This window comes from Pieris brassicae, chromosome Z (assembly GCF_905147105.1).
Source record: "Pieris brassicae chromosome Z, ilPieBrab1.1, whole genome shotgun sequence".
Classification (NCBI taxonomy): domain Eukaryota; kingdom Metazoa; phylum Arthropoda; class Insecta; order Lepidoptera; family Pieridae; genus Pieris; species Pieris brassicae.
The window spans coordinates 1,612,584-1,636,569 of NC_059680.1; the positions used below are offsets into that span (position 1 = coordinate 1,612,584).

Here is a 23,986-nt window from a genome sequence, read left to right on the forward strand (position 1 = left end):
CTGTCCCACTACTAATAAAAACAATATACAAAATATCATACACAAAAACTTTAGCTATATTTTAAAATAAAATAAATAACAAAATTATTGATATTACAAAACATTTAGATTCAGTAACCAAATGCCACGAAATATCTCACCAAGGAGGTTGGGATTCGTAACCTCCTTCGTAGAGGCTATGATACTTTTCGCACGCTATGTAGTCTGTGACATTTAGGCGCCATTAAGTCGTTAATCAATAGCAAAGCCATGATTTATTAGTAGAAGAATATCATATATTATATTTATTAGTATTTAATGCACGTATATTAAAAATTAACCTTACGTAATGCCACGAATTTTGTCAACAAGTTAAAGGAGAAAGTTAGGAAACCTCCTTGGTGTAGGCTATAATACTTTTTGCGTGCTATGTAGTCTGTGATATTTAGGAGCCATTAATTAATATTAAATTAACTTGAAATTATGGTTTATAGACTTAAATTGTGATAAAAATATATTGTATTTTGCCATACGAAAGTCATTTCCAAATACAATATGTTTCAGTTCTCGCTAAGTACCTTAAGACCTGTTGCGGTTACATAAACAAATTGGTGAACAATTGGACGACCTTTAAGTATTATACTTAAACCACTAAAAGAGAAAAAATATACTCCTTCGGACTGTATTAACGCGACAAACTCAAAAGTTACCGAGCGGATTTTTATACAGTTTTCACCAATACATAGAGTGTTTTCTGAGAAAGTTTCAAGTCTATAATTAATTATGGTTTTATGTAAATTGACTGAAATATAACGATTATTATGGAAAATCAAAATGTATATATTAAAATTTTTAAACATAAAAATCTCCGTCTATTTAAAGGCGAATAACTCCTGAACAACTTGGATTTCCTTTACAGTTTCCACATATGATTCTTGATTAAGGAATATGTTTTGTTTTTTCGTTCTAGAAAGAAATTACAGCCACTCATGCGCATGTGTAATACCATTTTAAAGCCCCATTAAATGCGACAAAACTTATAATACAGGGTCACTTTTCTGTAGAATATATTTTTTTCACAGTGTTGTCCGAAGTAAACAAGAAGTTATTTATGCCTTGAGAAACTTTCATTTCGTAAATCTTAATATTATCTTTAATACACGCAATAAACAACCATAAATAGTATGTCTAACGCAAGGTCTCATCAGTACCAATCTAGTGAATAATATAAAAAAGATACAGGGTGTAGATTTTTTTGAATCTTAAAAGGAATTAGTAAAAAGAGTCAATTTTCTTATGAAAACGCAAAATAAATTATAACTCTGCAGGGGTCGAGTTTAGGGACCTCCTGTAGAACAATTTTTTGCTGCTGATGACCCCATCTAACCTAGGGGTTAGATTTAGGTTGCGTTCTATCCACGACTTTTTGGCCACCATGTTTATATAAATAATGATGGTTTTATGTAAATTAACTGCAATGTAACAATTATTGTTGATAATTAAAATGTGGCTTTAATAATATTCTTATATAAATAGAGATCCACGTTTGAACGCGATAAACTCAAAAAGTGCTGATTGGATTTATATATAGTTTACACTAATTTATGGTATGATTTCTGTGCATGGTTTAAGTATACAATTAACTATGGTTTTATATAAATTGACGAAAATATAGCACTGTAGAGCTCTGAAAATGTATTTACGCTATCGAAGTCAGCGAGTATAGTATGTATCAAATACTTATAATTATTATCAGCAATCCCTAATGTTAACAAGCTGTTAAAATAACACTTTAAAAGCAGTTTATTTCACAGTTAAAATTAACTAAATGTATCAACACTACGTTTCAAAACACTTTGCGACGCATTGACGGATTTATGAAGTGCATAACAGCGCTATTTCTCTCTAAACTATAATAAAAATGTCTAATTCGGTCCAGTTTCAGTACTTCAGTGGCGTTTGAACCCATGGCTCTAAGGTTCACGATGTCCTGTTTTGAGGTATGTCCGTTCTATGTGGAGAGGTTGCGTGCCTCCTTAGGACACAACGGAGAATAAAGTCAGTAGTTAGCAAATAGTACAACTCTTCAGTCTTCTTCTTCTTTTCTTTTTTAGTTACATTATTTTAATAACTGCTCTCTGAGCACATTCTAGTGCTAGAACTTTGGTTTTCGCACAACCACCCCACACTGTGATACACTAGGTGATAACAAATTGAACTAATGTTTTATACACGGTATATATGATGTTTGGTTTCGCTATATGACGTAAATCGTTCTCGCTACAACCTTTTAGGTCTGGGTCCTATATATCGGTTTCTTGATAGGCAAGTAGGTGATCAGCCTTCTAAGGGTCTAAGGTTTCCTCACGATGTCTTCCTTCGTGCGTATTCAGGTATGACGATGTTCTCGCTACAACCTTTTAGGTCTGGGTCCTATATATCTGTTTCTTGATAGGCAAGTAGGTGATCAGCCTTCTAAGGGTCTAAGGTTTCCTCACGATGTCTTCCTTCGTGCGTATTCAGGTATGACGATGTTCTCGCTACAACCTTTTAGGTCTGGGTCCTATATATCTGTTTCTTGATAGGCAAGTAGGTGATCAGCCTTCTAAGGGTCTAAGGTTTCCTCACGATGTCTTCCTTCGTATATAAAAGACACAGAGTGTCAGGGACATACTGCAAATGACATATTTGGCAGAATATAATGACGGTTAAGTCAATTGGCGCAAAAACCGATAAAATAAAGATAGTTTCTATGTTTTGAAGTAATTTATCAAATAATGGTGAACTGGCAGGATTTTAAGTCGTGTAACGACAGCGTCTGTCAATGATGCATTTCATCGCTTGCTATCTGAGTTATGGCTTTATTTATAACTAATAAAGGGGAGAAAAAGTGAGTATATCGGAGTAAGAAAATAATTAAATAAATGGGACACAGGTTTCCGTATCTGTTTAATGTTCTGACAATCTAGTAGGCAAGTATGTGACTGACACGCCATCGCGTTGGGTATAACGAATGCCCCACGCTGGGTTATGAACCACAGGTATGAGATTCGGACGCTGAAGTCAGTAGGCCAATATTGCTCTCTGGAGCAAGAAAAACCAATACGAAAACGCTTTAAATACTTAGAATTAAATAATAATCAAGATGCTTCCATGATCAGAGATATTTTTTTGTACCTACTAGAATTTGAAGAAGGAAGATGCTCCTGAAACCTAAAGGGTCCTTCACTAGTCTCACCATCGTCTGTCGCGAGGTGCCCAACGGGAAATGCTTCGACAACGCGTTTTAAGGTATGACGGCATCATGATTGTTGGAGGTGCTGCTTTTTCTCCAAATGAATTTTCGGATCCTTTAATATCTAGATGGACGTTAGGACATGCTTCGTTCGTTCGTTAGGGTTTCCGTTTTAAGGTTCCTACGAGGTCCATATGAAGGAAGATGTTCTTCATTCAACCGTAAGAGTGGAACCTCAACCATTTTAACTACTGCCAGTACCAAATTTTGCCGGGCTTGGACAGCTCAGTTCGTGCTGTTTTGACGTAGCTCTCTCCATGGGCGCCGCGTATACAGCAAAGGAATCTCCTCGGAGGCTCGGACATCCGCTTGGGCGTGTAAGGTGGTCAATCGCCTGAAGATGATTGGAGTGAGCGAAGTACGAAGTAAGGGATCTCGCCTCCTCCGGTGACATAATGACGTCATCATACTTAGCGGACCGACATGTGGAGGAACGTGCTACTCTTCCTCAAAACCTCAAAAGAGGATCTTCATTTAGTGTAACTTCTAAGTAACCCGAAATATCGAGATGTATATATATAGACCAGGGTAGAAGCCTTTAAAATAATAAAAAGTGAAAAGAATTGTAGTAGGATGAAACCCATTGGAAAAGGAGAATATTAAAATGTAAGGGAAAATAATTTACGGGCGAAAAGAGGTCGGGAAAGGGAATTAGGGAAGGGGAAGGGGTTAGGTTTTAAGGGTAAATAACAGTTTATCTCGATTTGCGGCAAAACTAAAAGTACTAGGAAAGAATTCAAATGGCAAAGGGAGCGTTCAAGTATTACGTCAAGCTATTTTTCGAGATCTTTGTCGTCCCCCCCCCCCATGAAACGCGCCGTAACGTTTCTATATCCAATAGTTAAACGTTTCGTGGCCGTGGTAACGTAACGTTTTACAAGAAGACCCCCCCCCCCCCCCCCAATTCTTTACGTAATACTTGAACGCTCCCAAAGTTGTAGATAGTAAATAGATCTAAAACTTTTGTATGTACACTTTTTTCACATAACCTCAACATTTATGTGGAAACTTCATAGTTTTTTATTTTTATCTTTATATGTCCTAAACACGCTGCAATTTATTTGATTTGAAATATTAATTTTTTTAACTAATTTAGAATTATACCGAAATAACACCCGACCCTGGTCTAATATATCCAACTGAAATTGTTTCGATAGCGCGTTTTAAAATATGACGTCATCGCAGTATGTCGCTACAAATTCAACCAATGTTTATATTTAGTCCATAAACGGATGATTAGCGACCCTTCTAATTAGTCACCATCTAATGAGACCAATTAGTTACGATAATAAATCCAAATCTGTCGTCTAATGATTTAAAATTAAAACGCAATTATAGAAAGCATGTACCACCATTTATTTTGGACAATAATCGTTATATTTCAGTTAATTTACATAAAACCATAATTAATTATATATCTAAACCTTCCTGGCAAAACACACTATCTGTTGGTGTAAACTAAATAAAATCTCGTTCAGTAGTTTTTGAGATTATCACGTTCAAACATTTTCAACAATAATTGTTACACTACAGTTAATATACATAAAACCATAATTAATTGTATAACATAATTTCATTTATCGAGTAGAGTAGTGTCCAGTCTATGTATTGGTTAAGTATTTTTTTAGTTTATACAGATAAAAAAAGTGGAGAAGTTGAACGGCTTTGAGGCACAGCATACAGCATGTATAACTTATGAATAACCATGTACAATTACTGATTTGGAATGTGTATTTGTGATACACTAATAACTAATAAGACCCCCATGTACCCCATGCCCCTATGGTGCATACGACACCCATGAACCCTACGTAATCCTGACCCCTATGGACCCCATAATCATTAAGACATATGACCCCCATCACTGGGTACGCCCATGTGTCAAATCAAATATTTTATAGACAAAGTCCTACGATATACGTCAAATCAATCTTTACACCAGGAAAATGCATTTAACGCGCTAAACAATTGTAGGCAATTGTTAAATATAGAAACAATAATTAGAGGGGTCGTCGGTTCGATTCCGCGAACTGACACTATATCATTGAAACTGATTTATCACTCTTTAGATGTTAAATTTATCGCTTCATGTCCTTTCAAATTAGTATTCCTAATATATATACGTTATATATAATTAAGAACAAACGTTAAAATTCCTTTTTAACGTTCGTCGCGTGCGCTGCTAAACGGTTAGAGATAGCCAAAAATTATGTATACAAGAATATTTCCTCTTTAAATTATCTAAAAAATCTCTAGCATAGTATATGTATATCTTTTAACTTTGACTGACATTTTAAAGTTCAAAAACCTCCTTCGACGGAGATTTGGTTTAAAAAACTTCGTATTAACTGAAAGGATCTTATCGCTTAGTTTAAACTGAATTTGTTTCTTAACCGTTGGTTACCTTAGAATATCAGAAGATAGATTGGGTCTGATGGGAAGGAGAGTGTCCTTGCAATCTAAAGAATCCAGACTGAATACACCAGTTAAAATTGCTGTTGCCTTGAAGGGTTCTGATTCTGGATTTCTGAAGGCAGCGGTGGCATTTACGTCCTGCTGATGCTGGACATGTATATGGCCCAAGTGGTGGACGCGGTGGTAGCTTAACTATGTAAATCAAGGAGAAATACTTTGATAGCGCGCTTTATTTCTTCTATATTAAGTTTTATTGCATGAGACTGCAGTGTTAGCCCAACCGCTTAAACGTGGTACTCATATAACCTTGGGCAAGTTTCATTGTGTGATTGGAATGGTACGAGCCAGCGTCGTAGAAGTCCATATTCGGAAATTAATTATGTGACAAATAGAAAAGTGAATGTATCCGCAGAAAAACAAAAATAATTGGTGATGAGCAACATGCCCTACAACTTAAATGAAGATGGGCAGGTCACGTAGCCCGTGGCAGATGAGAGATTGTATAAAACAGTAACCGAATGGACTGGTCCAAAAGGAAAAAGAGCAGATCAATAGAGCGATGGACCGACGAGATCAAGAGGGTAGCTGGAATAAATTGTATTATGATGGCAAAAAATAGAATAGGGTAGATAATGTTGGAGGAGGCCTTCTCCCGGATAGGGGCCGCATCTTAGAGTAATATTGTATACAAAGAATAAAGATTCGAAAGGTATCGTATATAAGCCATAGGGTATATCTAAGCCAATTCACATGACAGATCGCTGGCTACTTGTCCATTAATTAAAATGGCTGTAATGATAGTAAAAGCTTCCTAAAACAGAATTCTATCGAATCTAAACATAATATGAGGGTAGAACGTAGAACTGTCGACGCGCCGAGTCATTCCCTCTCAGCCATCGTGTTGTGCGGACGTAGTATCGGCGGCACCGTTAGCGTTAAATCTTTGGTTACGTCTATCTTCTGAATACTTAAAGATTATTATATATTACTCCAAAAGCTCCAATTAGGTAAATTATTTTTTCGATTCGTTCGACAACTGAGCGTTTTTAAGGACATTTTTGAGGTTCGAGAAAAGGGCGTACAAATTTATACGAGGCCGGCAACGCACTCGAGTGGCAGTTGGAACTATGCTATAAGAGGCTATATAGCTGGGTTTTCAGGCCAAGGCTTATATGTTTAAAATAAATTCAAATTTGAAACAATATCTTTAATATAGTGCAATCAAATGTACAAATAAAATGGAAGATACAAATTTTATACACGAAATAATTTATCTAAAATTACAATAAATTGGTTATGATATCGCATCATTTACAATTCCCATATTTAACTAACGGATACACAAACGTAATATAAATTTTCAGGGCTAATTCCAGTCAGGAAAGTATATATATGTATATCTAAAGGATTAGTAATCAATCAGCCATCAATTGCTTTTTGTTATCACTTTATTATTTAAAAATTCATTAAAGAGGGTAGGCCGAAATGAATACTGTATAATTAATTAATTTTGATTATATATATATTAAAGAATTCCTTAACGATACATTACTAATCATTACATAGAAAATTCAGTAATTGAGAACTGTGAGGTCCTACCCTCCTACAAATTATAACAAAAACTAATTTCGTTTTCAAGCTAACGTGGAGGTTCCACGTATCAGGCGTACAAAGGCCTGCCATGCACAGGCTTCAGAATCCTAATTCTTATATATGACGCTAATTAAATATAGGAATTTTCTAAAACTATATACAATTAACTAATCACTTAACCGCTATATATAAACAGTTAACTCTTAACTAAACTATTGACGACATTTAGTGCCATACTTAAAAGTTCATACGGACTCTTAGATGGCCTTTCAAGAGAGTTAAATCTATAAAGTCACAATTCAAAAACATTACTTAAAGCGCATTCCATTTTGATGCTAATATTCCTCTAGGAATATTAGCATCAAAATGTTTCGAAATTATAATAAATAACAGGAGCTGTTACAAAAAGGTTCCCAGAAAAAATCAACATTGACTACAATATTCTACTACAGAGCCCTTTCCAATCCACAAGCGTTTTTCTAGATTTCCACTAAGCCACATGAGGAAACTTTTAACGCAAAATCACCCTTCGAATCGTCTTCAACGTGAGTGCCATTGGATATTGGGATGTTGTTCGAATGCAAGACCGTTCTGACATATATTTTGTCATGCTTCTCTTGTAGTCCATGGGTTCGACAGCAAAAATAGAGTGTCAATAATTTCAATTAATTCTAACGACAATTGTTCTGTCATCAACCTGCCGTGGTCTTGCTTCCATGGGTTCGACAGCAAGAATAGATCTTCAATCATTTTATATCGTCAAAAGTTCTGCCCTTCCATGGTCAGTCTTCCGTGATCAACCGTATGTGATCAGTCCGGCGTTCGGTGCATTGCTCAAATATATACAGTTAAGAATAACTAATCAACCAGAATGTGATTATCATTTACGTAACACTAATTTCTTCATCATCATCGCTTTCATTCGCGGTACTGTGGTTGTAAAGCCCCTGGGCCATGAGCTGCATAGCCAACGGGTTCCGATGACCCGTAGCCTTCTTGATCTTTGCTCGTTTGTTCTGGAACCAGATCTTGATCTGCGCTTCCGCCAGGCCCAGTTCTGCAGCCAGCGCCTGGCGTCGGCGCTCAGTCAGGTACCGGTTTTCGGCGAACTCGTGCTGCAATAGAAATGGTGTGTTAGGAAAGTGTGATGAAAAAGTATGAATCTTAGGCCAGTCTTGCTGTGTAACATCTAATTTAGATTTCATGAGATTCGGGATTTTTCTGATTGTGATTCGGGATCCTACCATAGCTAACAAGACTACACGGAGGTCGAAGGTTCATTTTTGAATGTTAACACCGCTTAAATTTACTAAGAATATGATGTTTTATTTTTATTTTTTAAATAATCAATATGCAAAGACAGTGGTACATTTAAATTGATTAATTATAAAAAACGCACAATAAGGCTTGCAATAATAATAAGAAGAGACAGCTAAAGCTGTGGGAATTTTAAACGAACCTTTAATCTCTGCAGCTGAGCAGCGCTGAACGCAGTCCTCGGCCTCTTCTCTTCCGGCGTCATTCTCTTCTTCATTCTTCTACTCCTTGGACCTGATAAATAAAATAAATCTTTTAATTTAATTCTTTAGATTTTTTAACATTCTGTAGTAATGAATTTTGAACAATTGTGGCCTTCCTAGGTTCCAACCCAGTGAAGGAAACTTTCGTCATACATTATAACACTTAGAAATATCATCACGAAACATGATGATAACAATTATACCTACTAAAGACACAGCCATAGATGGAACAATATTTATAAAAGGGTTGAAATATTTAAAGTGAGGGTATCTGGGATGTGCTCATGATGCAGGATGCTATGGTTATTCTTAATACTTAAGCATATTGCGCGATAGCTTAAACAAGTCAAGGCTTAAGTAGTGGTCGTTGTAAAGAAAAAAAACCGAGTGCACACTGTTGATGTGAGGAACGTCAAACAAAATTGTACAATTCTGGTAAGTAGTCTATTTAGTTATATTGTACCTTTTGCTACCTTAGTAATTCATAATGATATTATTTTTATTTCATCTATTATTTGCTTCAATATCATACATCGTTCTATCGATCTGTAGCTTTGTATGCTATGTGGGCGCCCATTTTTGGGATCCATCTGTTAGTTCAGGTTTCAGCTTTTAATGATTATAATTCTTACTATTCTCTATTTAACTTATTGTTGCATCGAGCATACATATTGTCTGACCGCTGTACGAGTACAAAGATACATAATCTCTAGTCTAGTCTATTAAATATACGCTCATATATAAGCTTCACACAGCTGGATCCAAAATATTTTCAAAATATTGTGTTCGACTTTCACAAACGCTTTAGCGATTTCGTTAAACGCTCCTTTATTAGATATACCAAATTAAACCACTTTGTTATCAAAACATACAATTATACGTAATTATACCCCTTATTATAGTTTAATTGTACTAATTAATTAAGAAATATTGATATTTAAAACGATGGAATGTTTTAAAACCGTAAATGTAATAACTTCAACAAGGAACTGTTATTGATTGGCAATTCTTGAGCTTTGGGCCTCTAATGTATCTGTTTTTTAATAGGCATGTAGGTGATCGGTTTTCTAAGGATCCATGGTTTCCTTACCATGTCTTCCTTCGTAATGAAGGTTCGATGTTCTCGCTACAACCTTTTAGACCTGGGTTCTATGTACATTTGTCTTTAAAGGCAAGTAGGTGATTAGCCTTCTGTGATACGCCGTCGACTTAATGAAGCGTTGCATATTATTAAGTGCCAAGAAATCTCAAACGAGGTTCGACTGGCCGTACATGAGGGATTGCTTACCACGCTAACGTATATACGTTAGTGAATGGGCGTGTCAGAACAAAAATTAAAATAGAACAAATCACGAAATGAGAGCGTTAAGTATGTGTGGGGTAACATTGTGTATAGGATAGGGAATGCAATCCCGATCTCGCAAAATCCCGTGTAATTTTTCGGGATCAATCCCGAAGCATAATATGACGAGATCCCGTTCGAGATTGACGGGATTGGGCTGCAATGGTCAGCGATTCTACACACCTCCGCTCGGGACGCTTCACGCGACATTGCACATTACATAGGGTACATTGCAATGGACATTAGATGCCGGTTAGCAGATAGCACTCTTGAGACACTTCAGAAGATACTCTTTTTTTAGAAGTTATTTTCAAAATCACAAATTTTAATCTCCTTGAGCTATACCTACTTTTGTTTTGATTATGTTCATGTAATTAAAATTATTAGTTGTTTGGTTCGTAATATTAAAAGATAAAGGCTTTTGTTTTCTTTCAAATAATATTTTATTTTAATTAACCTCACTATCGCAAACATGCAGTTTTCATCGTATTCAGTCACGTGAATTATTTTTTTAAACTATACGAGATCCCGAAAATTTCGGGATCCCGCCGGATTGATATTTCTAATCCCGCGGGATCTCGAATTAACGATCTCGAGTCGGGTTTGCATTCCCTAGTATAGGATAAGTAATAGGTGAGCAATGTGGGTTGAAGAGGAGAAGATAAGGATACGAAAGGGAGTGTCTTGGTGGGCTTGGTGTTAAATTTATTTATAAACGAGTTTCATTGTTTTGCTGGTGTTGGAGGCCCTGAACTAAGTCTAGAGAGACCTGTTCATCAGGGTACTCCACTCTTCTAATGGTTTAATGAAATAGTAACTTAACAATGACTGAAACCAAATTATATAATATAGAGAAAACAGTGATGATAGTCTTAGGGAAGGGATGGATGGGACAAATGGATGAGAAGATGGTTAACAAGTAGTATATATATACTGGCCTTAGATGTAGTAAGACAGGTCAAAAGCACCAATTTGCATGGTGAATGTCATGAAAGTGGATGAGGCGGGGTATATCAGAACCGTAGCAAGTGAAAATCCGTGGTCTCTGCTTACCCCTTACAATAAGGCGTGATTTTTTTGTATGTTACGGGAGGCAAACAGGCCATCATCTGATTGTAAGTGATACCGCCGCCCTCAACGTCAAAGGGTTCGCGAGTGCGTTGCCGGCCTTTTAAGTATCGGTAAGCTCTTTTCCTGAATGACCTGAAGTCGAATCAGTTCGGAAATACACAGTGATAATATATACATGTGACAAAACGTTTGTAGTTGAATAATTATACATTCGTTTGCCAACCATCCAAGCGGCTGACGCAAAACGCCGAAAAAATTTGCATTTCCCGACATTTTTTTATTACAAACAATTCTAGATTTTATGGCCTCGTTTTACGATCTATTTTCGTATGTTTAGAATTAAACGTTTGCGGTAGACAATTTATTGCGCTATAAATGCTTTTAATTAAACACTGAAAAATCTACAATTCTTTTGGAAAATTCTTTTTAGTGAAACGTTGCCTTGTATCGGAAGGTACTACGTTATTTTTAATAGCGATTTCGTCTTTAATGATAATGTGTAATTCGTGATTAAATACATAACAATGTTATGTGAAGATTTTTAATCGAACTAAATAATTTGAAGGATTGACAGGTAGACGCGTATGTTTAACATTGATGGATAGGGCAAGTTGATTCTGAATATTTGAAGGTGTTCCAAATTTAAATACTTTGGAACACCTTCAAATTCGATGTTTTTCATGACTTTAATTTTATAATAGTTATAAGTTATAATAATATATAAACGTTCTAGTTGAATGTATTGATCCCATGTTTAGAAGTTTAAAACTGTTTTACTTATATTAGAAATGTTCAATACTTTTGAAATCAAAGATTCGATTTTCAAACAGTCAAGGTACAAGATTTTAAGAAATCCAATGCGACAACAAATAAATAAATTTAAATTAGGAACACGGTCAATTTGATTCGTTCGATTTTTAAAAAGAATTACCATGTTTTACTTTTATTAGAAATTTGAATACCTACTTCAAAATGTGCAAGGTTTTCATAATCCAATCGCAACAGCAAAAACACTCTGAATTTAAGTTTCCATATTTAGAAGTTTAAAATTGTTTTAAGTGTATTAGAAATGTTCAATACTTTTGAAATCAAAGATTCGCTTTTTAAGCAATCACTACAAGATTAAAAAAAAAACAACGCAACAGCAAGTTGATAAATTTAAATTAGGAACACGTGCAAATTGATTTACTTATATTCGTAATTAGAATACTTCAAAATCAATGATTCTATTTTTAAACAGCCAATGTACAAGATTTTCATAATCCAATCGCAACAGCAAAAACACTTGGAATTTAAGTTTCGAACACGTTCTAGTTGAATACATTGATTAATGTTTAAAGGTTCAAATGTGTTTTACATTACAAATTTTAAATACTTTTGAAATCAAACTTTCGATTTTTAATCAGGCAATGTACAATATTTTTAGGAAACGAACGCAACAGCAAATAAATAAATTTAAATTAGGAATACGTTCAAATTGATTTGATCGACATTTAGATACTACGTAATTAGAATACTTCAAAACAAAGATTAGCTTTTTAAACAGCCAATGTACAAGATTTTCAGAATCCAATCGCAACAGCAAAAACACTTGGAATTTAAGTTTAGTACATGTTCTAGTTAAATGCAATTCTATCCATGTTTAGAAGATTTAAACAGTTTTACGTTTATTAGAAATGGCAAATACTTTAAAATCAAAGATTAGCCTTTTAACAGCCAATGTACAAGATTTTCAAAATACGATCGCAACAGCAAATACACTTTGAATTTAAAACACGTTCTAGTTGAATGATGTTTAGAACTATAAAACTGTTTTACTTATATTAGAAATGTTCAATACTTTTGAAATCAAAGAATCGATTTTTCGATAAAGTCACTGTATTATTTTTAAAAAACCAACGCAACAGCATATATGAATAAATTGAAATTAGAAACACGATCAAATTTAATTGTTCGATGTTTACACAGATTGCCCATGTTTTACTTTATTCGTATTTATTATTGTTAAACAGTTTTACGTGTATTAGAAATGGTAAATACTTTAAAATCAAAGATTAGCTTTTTAAACAGTCAATGTACAAGATTTTCAGAATCCAATCGCAACAGCAAATAAACTTTGAATTTAAATTCCGAACACGTCCGTCCTAGTTGAATGTATCGATACGATGTTTAAAAGTTCAAATTTGTTTTACATTAGAAAATTTAAAATACATTTGAAATCAAATATTCGATTTTCAAAAAATCAAGATACAAGATTTTCAAAAATCGAACACAATAGCAAATGAATAAATTCAAATTAAATGTTCGATTTTTAAATTTCAACCTGCAGTTTACACGACATCGTAATATACTTCGTTTTTAAATATAATTTGACAATAAATCAAAGTTTTAAAGTAATTACGCGTACATAAATTCAATGGCAACATTTAAAATACCGCAAACGCTAGTGTTGCCAATTAGAAATAATGAATTTGTACGAGACAAATAAATTATGTCCTAATGACCTCAAATTGTTTACGGGGTTACACTAATGGGGTATATTAATTTAAAAAACTGTGGGGTTGTCCCAACAAGGAATTACAATGGTCTGTAGGGCTTTTGATCGTTATATAAGCACTAATGTTTTATGAATGTAAAGTATTTTTGCAGAATCATAGTTTATACATTGGACGGACAACCCGACTGTGAGATTTTGACAGTTACTGTCTAAACCGTATGACATATAACATAACTATGTATGGTGGACTGGTTCCTCTCTTTTATATCTACAAAAAAGTCTATGACGGCATCTATCTATCCATTAAGGATAGCTAGCTATACCCTTCCAAACGCAACTAAAATATAATTAAATTAGTTCAGGAAAACGCTGACAAACCGACGGTGATAGCTGTTAGATACTTGACAGTTACTGTCTAAACCGTTTGACACATAACAAAAGTATGTTGTGCGAAATTGTTCCACTCATTTGTATCTACAAAAACGTCCATAAATAATTAGTGAATATCCTAGTTAAATCATGTTTATAGGTATTTATAAATTAACATAACTCAATACTGATTAGGGAAATATAAAAAATAGGAATACATTAGAACAACGAACTATTAATGCCTTCATTGCGTGTTCGTCCATGGATACATAGAGCACGCGTCGCGCTTATACCATAAATAAAATAAAATTTGACTTTAAAGCATAATTTTGTATGGTAATAAAGAAGAAAAAAGGCAAGAAACCAAGAAAAATCTTGCTTACGTATGTAGGAGACATGATAATAAAGTAATGTTTGTTAGCGCCCTCTATTGACACAATACGAACGTAAAAACCCACAACACGAGTTATTTTCAATATTTCAAAAAAAAAACACAAAAGCAAAGTTTATGCCACAATTCGCTTGTTCACAAAAGAAAGTCTTGTGAAGCGTACCGTGGATGTCTTCCAGCTCAAGGTGTTGTTAATGAAACTTTTAATCTTTGCATAATGGAGCAAACAGGAACTGACCACTGGAATCCAGCTGTGGCCACTTACCAGGCATTTAAATCTTTAATTAGCACAACATTAATTAGGTGCACAACTTGAACCTCACCAAAACTTTACTCAAAGTTGAACTTATATTTTATGGCCATACCACGTCTTTTTTATGATATAATTGTTCATGCCACGCCTGGCACTCTATAGCGCATACGTATTTGGTAATATTGATTTAATGCAGCCTTGATTGTATAATTCTTTTATTAATTCGATTTAATACAAAGTATTAATCTTCAATACGGATGGTCCGTTACTTTTAAAACGATTCCTTATTTATAAAAACCTATTATGTTTAATCTTCCTAAACTGTATGTTTTATTATAATCCTTATTCCAAAGGTATAAAGACCAAATTTCTAAACTCTCTTGAACTAAGATTTTCGAATAAGGTTGAGATTTCATTGGAGACGTGCTTTGAATACGTAATGTTGTAGTAAAAATGGATACCGCTTTTTATTTTTCAAAACGCTGTGTAAACCGTTTGACATATAACATAACTATGTATGAAGAAATTATACCTCGCTTATACATCTACAAAAAAGTCTTTGACAGCATATATCTATCTATTAAAGATAGCTGGCAATACCCATTCAAATGGAACTATAATCTTCACAAACTAATCCTGCAAAACTCTAACGACACGACGGTGATATTTTGACAGTTGCTGTCTGAACCGTTTGACATATAACATAACTATGTATGAAGGAATTATACCTCGCTTATACATCTACAAAAAAGTCTTTGACAGCATATATCTATCTATTAAAGTTAGCTGGCTATACCCTCTCAAACGTGGTCTATTATTATTTGTAGATAATAAAATGCCGTATCAAAATTTCTTAACGCAAAAGAGGGCGGGGACCACACGCGCGAAGATGTTTATCGCGCGTAATAGATTGGAAATGGGGTGTTTCGGAAAATTGAAAATTGTTTATGGAAAATTAGGTATGATTCTTAAATAACTTAAATATAAGTATACGATATATATCCGAGGTTTTTGTGTGTATGTTTGTGTGCAGATATCTCGGAAACTAAAAGTGATATCGTGATGATTTTTATTGATTTCAATTAGGTATATTTTGAATTACTAACAGTGCAATTTAACTTAAAATCGGTTGAGTGGTTTTTGATATTTTCACGCTTTTCTGAGGTAGAGAAAAATATTTTAATTTAACGTTTAAACGGTTAGTTGTTAGTTTAATAAAGAAACATAAATATCTATAGACGAAAATTACCCTACGAAACCTTAAACAAATCGCTTTACGCAATAATAAACAAAATCGAAATTAAAAAAAAAACAATAGACAAAAAGACACTTAAAAATCCATAGACAAACTCCCTTATTTAATTGTTTCTCAGGCATTTTAACGTTATATCTTTAATTAAAAAACAGCTCAACCAAAACGGATAAAATCAAGTTATTAACAAATTCTTTTATATAAGAACTCGAATAAAAACACAGCGCAAGGTGGGCCTTTCCACGTACACTAGGGATTGGGGAAGTCGATAAAATTTGTCGATATTTACAGTATCGATAAATTTCCAAACTCATCCATACGTCCCCTGGCATGTATCAAGAAAAGCAGATGGATTTTTGTATAGTTATCACTGGAAGTGTCGATAAATGCTGATTTCTGAATGTTTGAACATTATTTTATTTATTAGCTTCTGTCAAATTTAGAGCAGTGTTGGCCTAGTGGCTTCAGCGTGCGACTCTCATGCCTGAGGTCATATAACCCTGGCTGTGTACCAATGGATTTATTTCTATGGGCACTTAACATACGCTCGAACGATGAAGGAAAACATCGTAAGGAAACCAGCTTGCCTTAGACCGATCACCTACTTGCCTATTAAATGCATATGATCATGAAACAGATCACACTTTCATTTTCCGGAAGCGTGTTTTAGTCAAACACACGGTTTGAACCTCAACCACCTCGTCCAGGTTATCGGGTTCGGGTTGTTGGAAGGAAGACAAAAGACCTATTCTCACGGGTCTCCTCTCACTAAGCTACAGAAGTGGAGAGATATCACTAGCAGAGTAGCAAGAACCTTACACGACCTTCAGCAATGAAGAATACAACTGAGAGAAGTGGTCAATTTTAAAGAACTACCTTAAATCTTCTCACTTAAAATAAAGGCCTTCTCAATTCTTGGAACATAGTGGCCAGTAAAGATTTCATCACCTATCTGTCTTCTTATTACATGCCGGCAAGAGCGAAATGTGAAATCTGTACAGAACAAAACTAAAGATCCAAGTACTGATCCCTGAGGTACGCTACTTGATACTTGACGAGGCAATGTATCTCCGATGCGAACTTGAAAACATATTTCCAATAGGTGATTAATATTCCTTGCTCAAATTTTGATATAAGACAGCGCACTGGGTCAAAAGCTTTGTCAAAATCTAGATAGACTTTATCTATTACATCACGATCGATTCTTCATTCCCATTGATTAGAAGATTGGTTGCAAAAGCTGTAATTTTCTCCATACATTTGGACATAATCTATTAGGTATCTACGGACGCGCGTACGGGGTTAGAATAAGCTTTGGAGCTTCAGACGGCTCCAGAACAGATCACCTACTTACCTATTTAAGTATTAACTTGACATAGGTCCAATTTTTTTAGTAATCATGAAAAAAGTTTTATCGATAAAAGCACAACACTCCATAACAAAAACTACAAACGTTTAATTGAACTGGTTATAATTGTAATCTGTCTTTCGGTTCTAAATTCTGTCCTTGTGCCCCAATGTCCCATAATCCAATGCGACACTTTGGGATTGCATTAATAACTTGACTTCAAACAATTATCTATAGCTTTATAAATGTTTGTTGACAAATTACTCGAAAACTAGAAGACATATTGAGGTGATGCTTTTTGTATTAAATGGCATATATTTCCAATAAGATATAGGTAAAATTTCATCAAAATCGGTTCTATAGTTATGGAGATATAAGGATAAGGATGAACTTTCAATTTTTGGAGGTAACAAATACAACCTACGTAAATTATATCGTAAGTTTGACGACAAATTACTCAAAAACAAAAAGACATATTAGGGTGATGCTTTTTGTATTACACAATATATATTCCCAGTTGGTAACAGTCCAAATTTCATCAAAATCAGCTTGACTATTATGGAGATATCTCACACACACACACACACACATATGTGTGTCCTTGCAATTTTCCTTCGTTCTTTTTGGGGGGAAGATGTATTTAGGTATAACCTACTCTTAACCTTCGTTGATAATGTCATAAGATTGAAACACAGAAGACATATCGAGGTGATGATTTAAGTGGCATGTGCTCCAACTTAGGAACACTCGTAAGTTTCACCGAAATCGCTTCAGTACTTTCTGAGAGATTCTCACATTTCTGGAACAATCTTCCTTTTTTTAATGGGAATCACTCTTGCGATCCCTAAGTGTTGATAGACTCAGACAAATTAGCACTTTTTCAATCGATAAAAAAATCCATTTTGCGCGTTGATAGCATTAATTAAAAATTCACGCATCGCTGGCTCAGTGGTTTATGTAGGTTTTTGTTCGAACAAATGTGTTAATAAGGTTACTTTGTTTTGCTAATAGCTACAATATTTCTTATAGAACAGGGGGCAGGAGGCTCTACTGATGTTATGAACACTGCTAGAAGGTTTGCAAATACCTTGTTATTAAAGTATTGGTACGCTCTTTGAAGGACCCTAAGTCGAATGGGTTAGGAAACACCTTTCGTCCATAGACACTCAATGCCAGAGGGCTCACGAGTGTGTTGCCGGCCTTATTGTAGTTGGTACGCTCTTTGAAGGACTCCAAGTCGAATTATTTCGGAAATACTTCAGTTCACCTGCGTCCACATTAGTGGTGCCCAAATAATAATAAATAATGCTCGATTGAGGTTTTTATTTATCTTTTAATTGAGTTGGAAGAAACTCTTGGGCCTCTAGCTGTCACGCCCCACATGGGCAAGGCGTTTCCCAAAAAAATGGAGTGTTGCTGATGAGTTATAGTTATGGAGTCAAAAGTAATTGCTGCAAATCCCCAACATGGCGGCGCTTACTTCTCCACCGCTGCGTCTCGCTTCGTTCACGATACTTCAGCTATCCAGTGGTATAATTTTGGATGAAGAGAATATATTTGAGGTTTTTGGATTGCCCCCGTAGAGTACCATCGAGCTGGTGCTTCCTCGCCTTCTCTTTTCTTTGGAGTTTTAATAAGACGAATGTCTCGTCTGTTAACCGCGTGATTGATGTTTTTAAAGACATTGTCAGACTTCACCCCGCCCTTAAAATCTTATAAGCGTCTAAATCGAGAATTTTTTAAAGTAATAACTTAGTAAGATATGTTCATTTGAATCTAATAAGGGACCAAATCGTGTTGGAGTTGATCAGACATTTCAGGTAATATCACGAAAACTGTCATCCTGATTAAAAATCCCTTTCACCTGGACCTGGTCGCTGATAGTACGAATCATTAGACACAGCGACCATCCAAATCGGTCCACGGATAGAGAAGATGGAACGCGAAACCTCCGGGGTTTTGAAGTCCTCCTATTCTTATTTGAACTATGGAACGAAAACAAGTGCTAAAGTAAAAACTAAAAACCATAAATTAAATAGTTGCACACGTTTTCAATTACCGTACATAGACAATCCATAAATAGAGCAAGATAAAAACAAGATGGCGGATGTCATAAACTCTAAATGTTACATAATTATGAAGTCATTTGTTAAAACATATTTGTAGCTATGACAGGTGAACGCTTTCGACGAAAGTCCAGAAAATATTCCAGAGACAACCCCCCCCCCCCTTAATTCTACAATCCAGGTTCTAAGGCTTGTTGAAGGCAAGTGAAGGAGGTGAGGTCAGTGACATGATCTACAGAAGAATATAAGAAATACACTATTAGCAGATCTGACACAGAGATTTCATCAAAATTGGTTAAGGCGAGCACCTTCCTGCCTCCACATGCCGCTACAATCATGATGACGTCACACATTAAAACGCGCTATCGAAGTATTTCCCGTTAGGCATACATACATGTCGACATTCCAGTCAGTGGTAAGGGACCGTGCAAGTATTACTTATGCACTATATATACAGGGTGGCCAAAAAGTCCTGGATCAAACGCAACTAGGGGTTAGATGGGGCCTGTATCTCTATTCTATCCACTAAATTGGTACTGATGAGTCCTTGCGTAAGAGATGCAAAATTGTTTAATTTTGTTTTAGGTTAGATTTTGTTCCCTTTGGTTTGGCCCTTTGGTGACACCAAAGCTGGTGCTTTTCTCAACAAATCACAACACAGTGAGAAAATGGCTGCATTAAAAGATCTGCATCTGTCACAGGGAGCAAATTTAAGTACTTGTACTATGTAATACAAGAATAACGTTATTCTTCTGAACCTCGTCAAAATTTTCCAGCACACCTACCACGCCCAAAACTAATTGAGATTCCCTGGACTAGACCACCGCTGACAATAAGTATTGTTTATTCTCCAGCTTAAAACAGTTAAAATTCATACGACCCCTTGACACTGTTAATGTCATGATGACAGCTGTCATGTAGTCGATTCTCTCGCATAGCTTGGGAAATAGTTTGTAAGCTCTGTGGATTTGGGGCTAATAATGGTCTATGGAATCATGGCCCTATAGGTCGCTTATTCTAGTACCAGTTTTTTATAGGATAGGGTCGACGAGTCTACTGGACGCCCACAAAAGGTATTTTAGTGGATGCGTATCCGGCTTTTGAGGGAGGAAAATGCTCTATTCAATTGGAGAAACGAACTTTTGACAGTGCTCAAGATGTGGAATGAGAACGGGACTTTAGAGGATTCTTTCTTTCCTCCTAAAAGAATATTAAGAACTTTTCATGCTACCCACGCCAAGTCTTTAAAGTTATTTCCATCTTTTCACCCTCATACCCTCACGGGCTTTTAAATAAATAAATATTTTTTTGCAAAACACAGTTATTGGAATAATACTGCAATTTTTTGTATCTACCCACACAACTATCAATAGTTTTTTTTTACATTAATATAGTTTAACGCCTCTCCATTTAAAGAATAAAACACACAAATTTACATACAATTCAAAAACATACATATTTTAACATTATAATGACAGATGCGCATTATGCGCATACAAAGGACATATACAGGATGTCCCACACTGTAAACTCTTTTAATAAACTACTCAGACATATCTAAAAACATTTAAACATCACTGTAACCACTCGAATATATTTAACCGTTTTAAACCACTACCACGTGGCCCGTTATTGTAAAACCACTAATAAACGAACAACCACTAACAAATCTTTGACCCTACTATCACTAGTGACAATTGAAAGCCTTTCAACAGCAACCACTAACGCCTTGAAACACTCAAACAACATCTTAAACCACTGCGACTTAAAATAACCACATTTATATCATTACATCTGTCAAATTTGCAATTTCAATATTGTGGTGAAAAAACTAAAGACTATATGTGTTTATGTCGGCTGGTGTCACTATAACGACTGTCCATGTGTACTTCAACTTGATAATAAATTATAACGTTTTAACGAAAGTCTCATTTAACAGTTGTTTCAATCGCTATTTACCAACTAATCAAAGGTGTCAGGCACAGATGTTATTACACCTTTAACGCAATTTCGCTCATAAAACAAATAAATCAATGGCGCTACAACCTTTTTAGGTTTGGGCCTCAGATTTCGTTGAAAAACGAATAGGCAAGTAGGTCATCAGCCTTCTGTGCCTGACGCACGCCGTCGACTTTTTGGGTCTAAGGCAATAAGGTTTCCTCACGATGTTTTCCTTCGTACGAGGGAACGTTCGCACAGCCGGGGATCGAACCTACGACCTCAGGGATGAGAGACGCACGCTGAAGCCACTAGGCCGACACTGCTTTAAAAAAATATTTAAATTAAATCTACAAGAATAACATTTGTTTCAAATCTTATAAACTAAATGGATCAATCCATAGTTTATAAGACATTACAGTTAATAACCCGAAAACTATGAATCCGGTTACAAATTCTTTTGACCTGGAGCTGGTCCCTGAACGTACGAATCATTGGATCTGGATCTAGAACGCCCCACGATATATAAACATACAAAAACACTTACTGTTAATAAATTCAATGTTAAGTTACATGTACTAAAATGTACCAAACTATTGTTAAAACATTATATTTTACGATATAAAAAACTTAGAAGCGGGCTGGTTTGATTAGACATTACAGTTAATATCTCGAAAACTATGAACCTGATTACAATTTTTTTTGACCTGGAACCGGTGGCTGATCATACGAATCATTTGCCACCTAGATGATCCAAATCGGTTTACGAATTGACATATAATCAAATACATTCAAAACCTTCCTTCAAATTTGCCTTGAACTAGATTCCAATAAGACAAATATTTTAATATTAAGACGTTCCCATAATAAGTACAAATTCGTAATCCATAGACAAAGTTGAGCCTATGTCAGACACAACAGACACAAATTGTAACAGTTTAGTCGGAAAGAGTTATAGCCAGGCACACCCTGACTCCTGTAGGTATTCGAGACAGTAAAGGACGCCGAAGGGCGTTTAGAACTTCAGCAGAAACGCAGCAATTCGAGGTGAATGATAGGTCTGCTCCACATTTGGAGCCAGAAGGCTTTGTGGCAGGCATCAGGAACGTTTTAGTGTAGTTTTAAGAAGAATCTCGTTAAAAGTCCGTAATATGCGTTGCGGCAAAGAGGAGGGAAAGTTTAAAGATAATTTCTAATAATAATTACGTGATTAATGCAAGTTATATATATAATAACAATATAAGAAATAAAAGCGGTAACAGGAAGTGAATGTAGAAAGAAGGCCATGGATACAGTCAGCTGGAAACAGCTGGAGGTCTTAGGACCCGGAAAGGGATTCCGATCGACGGTACTGAATTTAGCTAACATATAGCATATATAGTATAGGACAACAGGATACAAATAATGTATAAAATGTAATAAATCTAAGCTGTATATTATCATTATTGAAAATTAAACGATCAGGCAGCTGTGTTATTGAAATTTGTAACACAATACTTGTATTTGTCTATTAACACTAAAAAGAAATAGAGAAAAAATTTGTCCGATTGCAAATGGTTCCAAAACTACAAGATTTGAATTTAACATTTATATCCTACATCCCTGATGGACAAAGGCTATAAATTACGCTAATGTCAAGCTATGAAGACCAACAAAGACTCCCATATGATGCGGAAACTTGACAATAGAGCAATGTACTATAGTTTTATAGAAGACATATTATCTATGACAATGCCTGCTGTTAAAAGTCTATTTACCGAATGCTTTAGGCTTTCGTTAATGGAATGAAACGGTGGAACAGCACAGCTAGTATAATACTATTGTATTTAAATATATAAAAGCAAATACCTTAATCAAACTATATAATATATGTACTAGCGAGCAATTGTTTAATTTAAAGATCACAGCGCTAATATTATTGAAAGATACTCCATCACTTAGGGTTATTAAAACTTATATATAGATAAAAATCAATCAAGCCATCTCTGTGAAGTTGTTTAACACAAGAATTATCAATACAAATATGGCCTATAAGCTTATATCCACTTATATATAACTTTAAATAACATTAATCGATCTGTTTGCTAGTTAATTTCACAATAGCCTGACTAATAACGTTGAACAGAGAAATGTCACCAAAGGCTGACGACGTAAACGAAATAGCACTTAAACTAATGGTACACATAAATAATAACTCAACTAACCTGAACTTGGTCGATCGCTATATCTCGTACAGTAGACCCACGCCGGCCATAGAGTTCCATTTCCAGACTGGCTGTTCGTGTCTGTACTCGTTGAACCACTCGAAGAAGACACAACAGAACTAGCCGAGTCCGGCCTCTTTTGCTCAACGATCTTTGGCTCTTTGGTTTCGCTGGACACAGTCCTTCGACCCAATTGTAATTTGGTCTTACGAATTGCGTTCAAACCAAAATCTGGTTGAAGAATGTTGTTAATCGAAAAGGGTATTGTTATCACTGGTTTGACGTCTTCGTAGTAATATGGCGGCGGCGAACTCGATGTTTTTATCGATCTATATTGAATTGTTGTACAGGTGTACTGGTTTTGATAGGAACCGGGGACGCGGAGCTCGGACGGTCTGTTTTCGAACGCCATATTGACGAGCGATCTCGGCGACGGCGCGCGAGCGACTGTCG

General features: G+C 35.3%; 1 protein-coding gene across 1 annotated transcript; it reads right to left on the minus strand.

Moving 5' to 3' along the window:
• Positions 1-6,948: 6,948 nt before the first annotated feature.
• Positions 6,949-23,957, minus strand: LOC123718967 (segmentation polarity homeobox protein engrailed-like). Its single transcript, XM_045675991.1, has 3 exons — positions 23,534-23,957; positions 8,742-8,833; positions 6,949-8,397 (listed from the first exon to the last, which is right to left on the minus strand). Exons 1-3 carry the CDS (start codon positions 23,943-23,945, stop codon positions 8,167-8,169), a joined length of 735 nt encoding a protein of 244 aa, XP_045531947.1. The 5' UTR covers positions 23,946-23,957; the 3' UTR covers positions 6,949-8,166.
• Between the last annotated feature and the right edge of the window lie 29 nt (positions 23,958-23,986).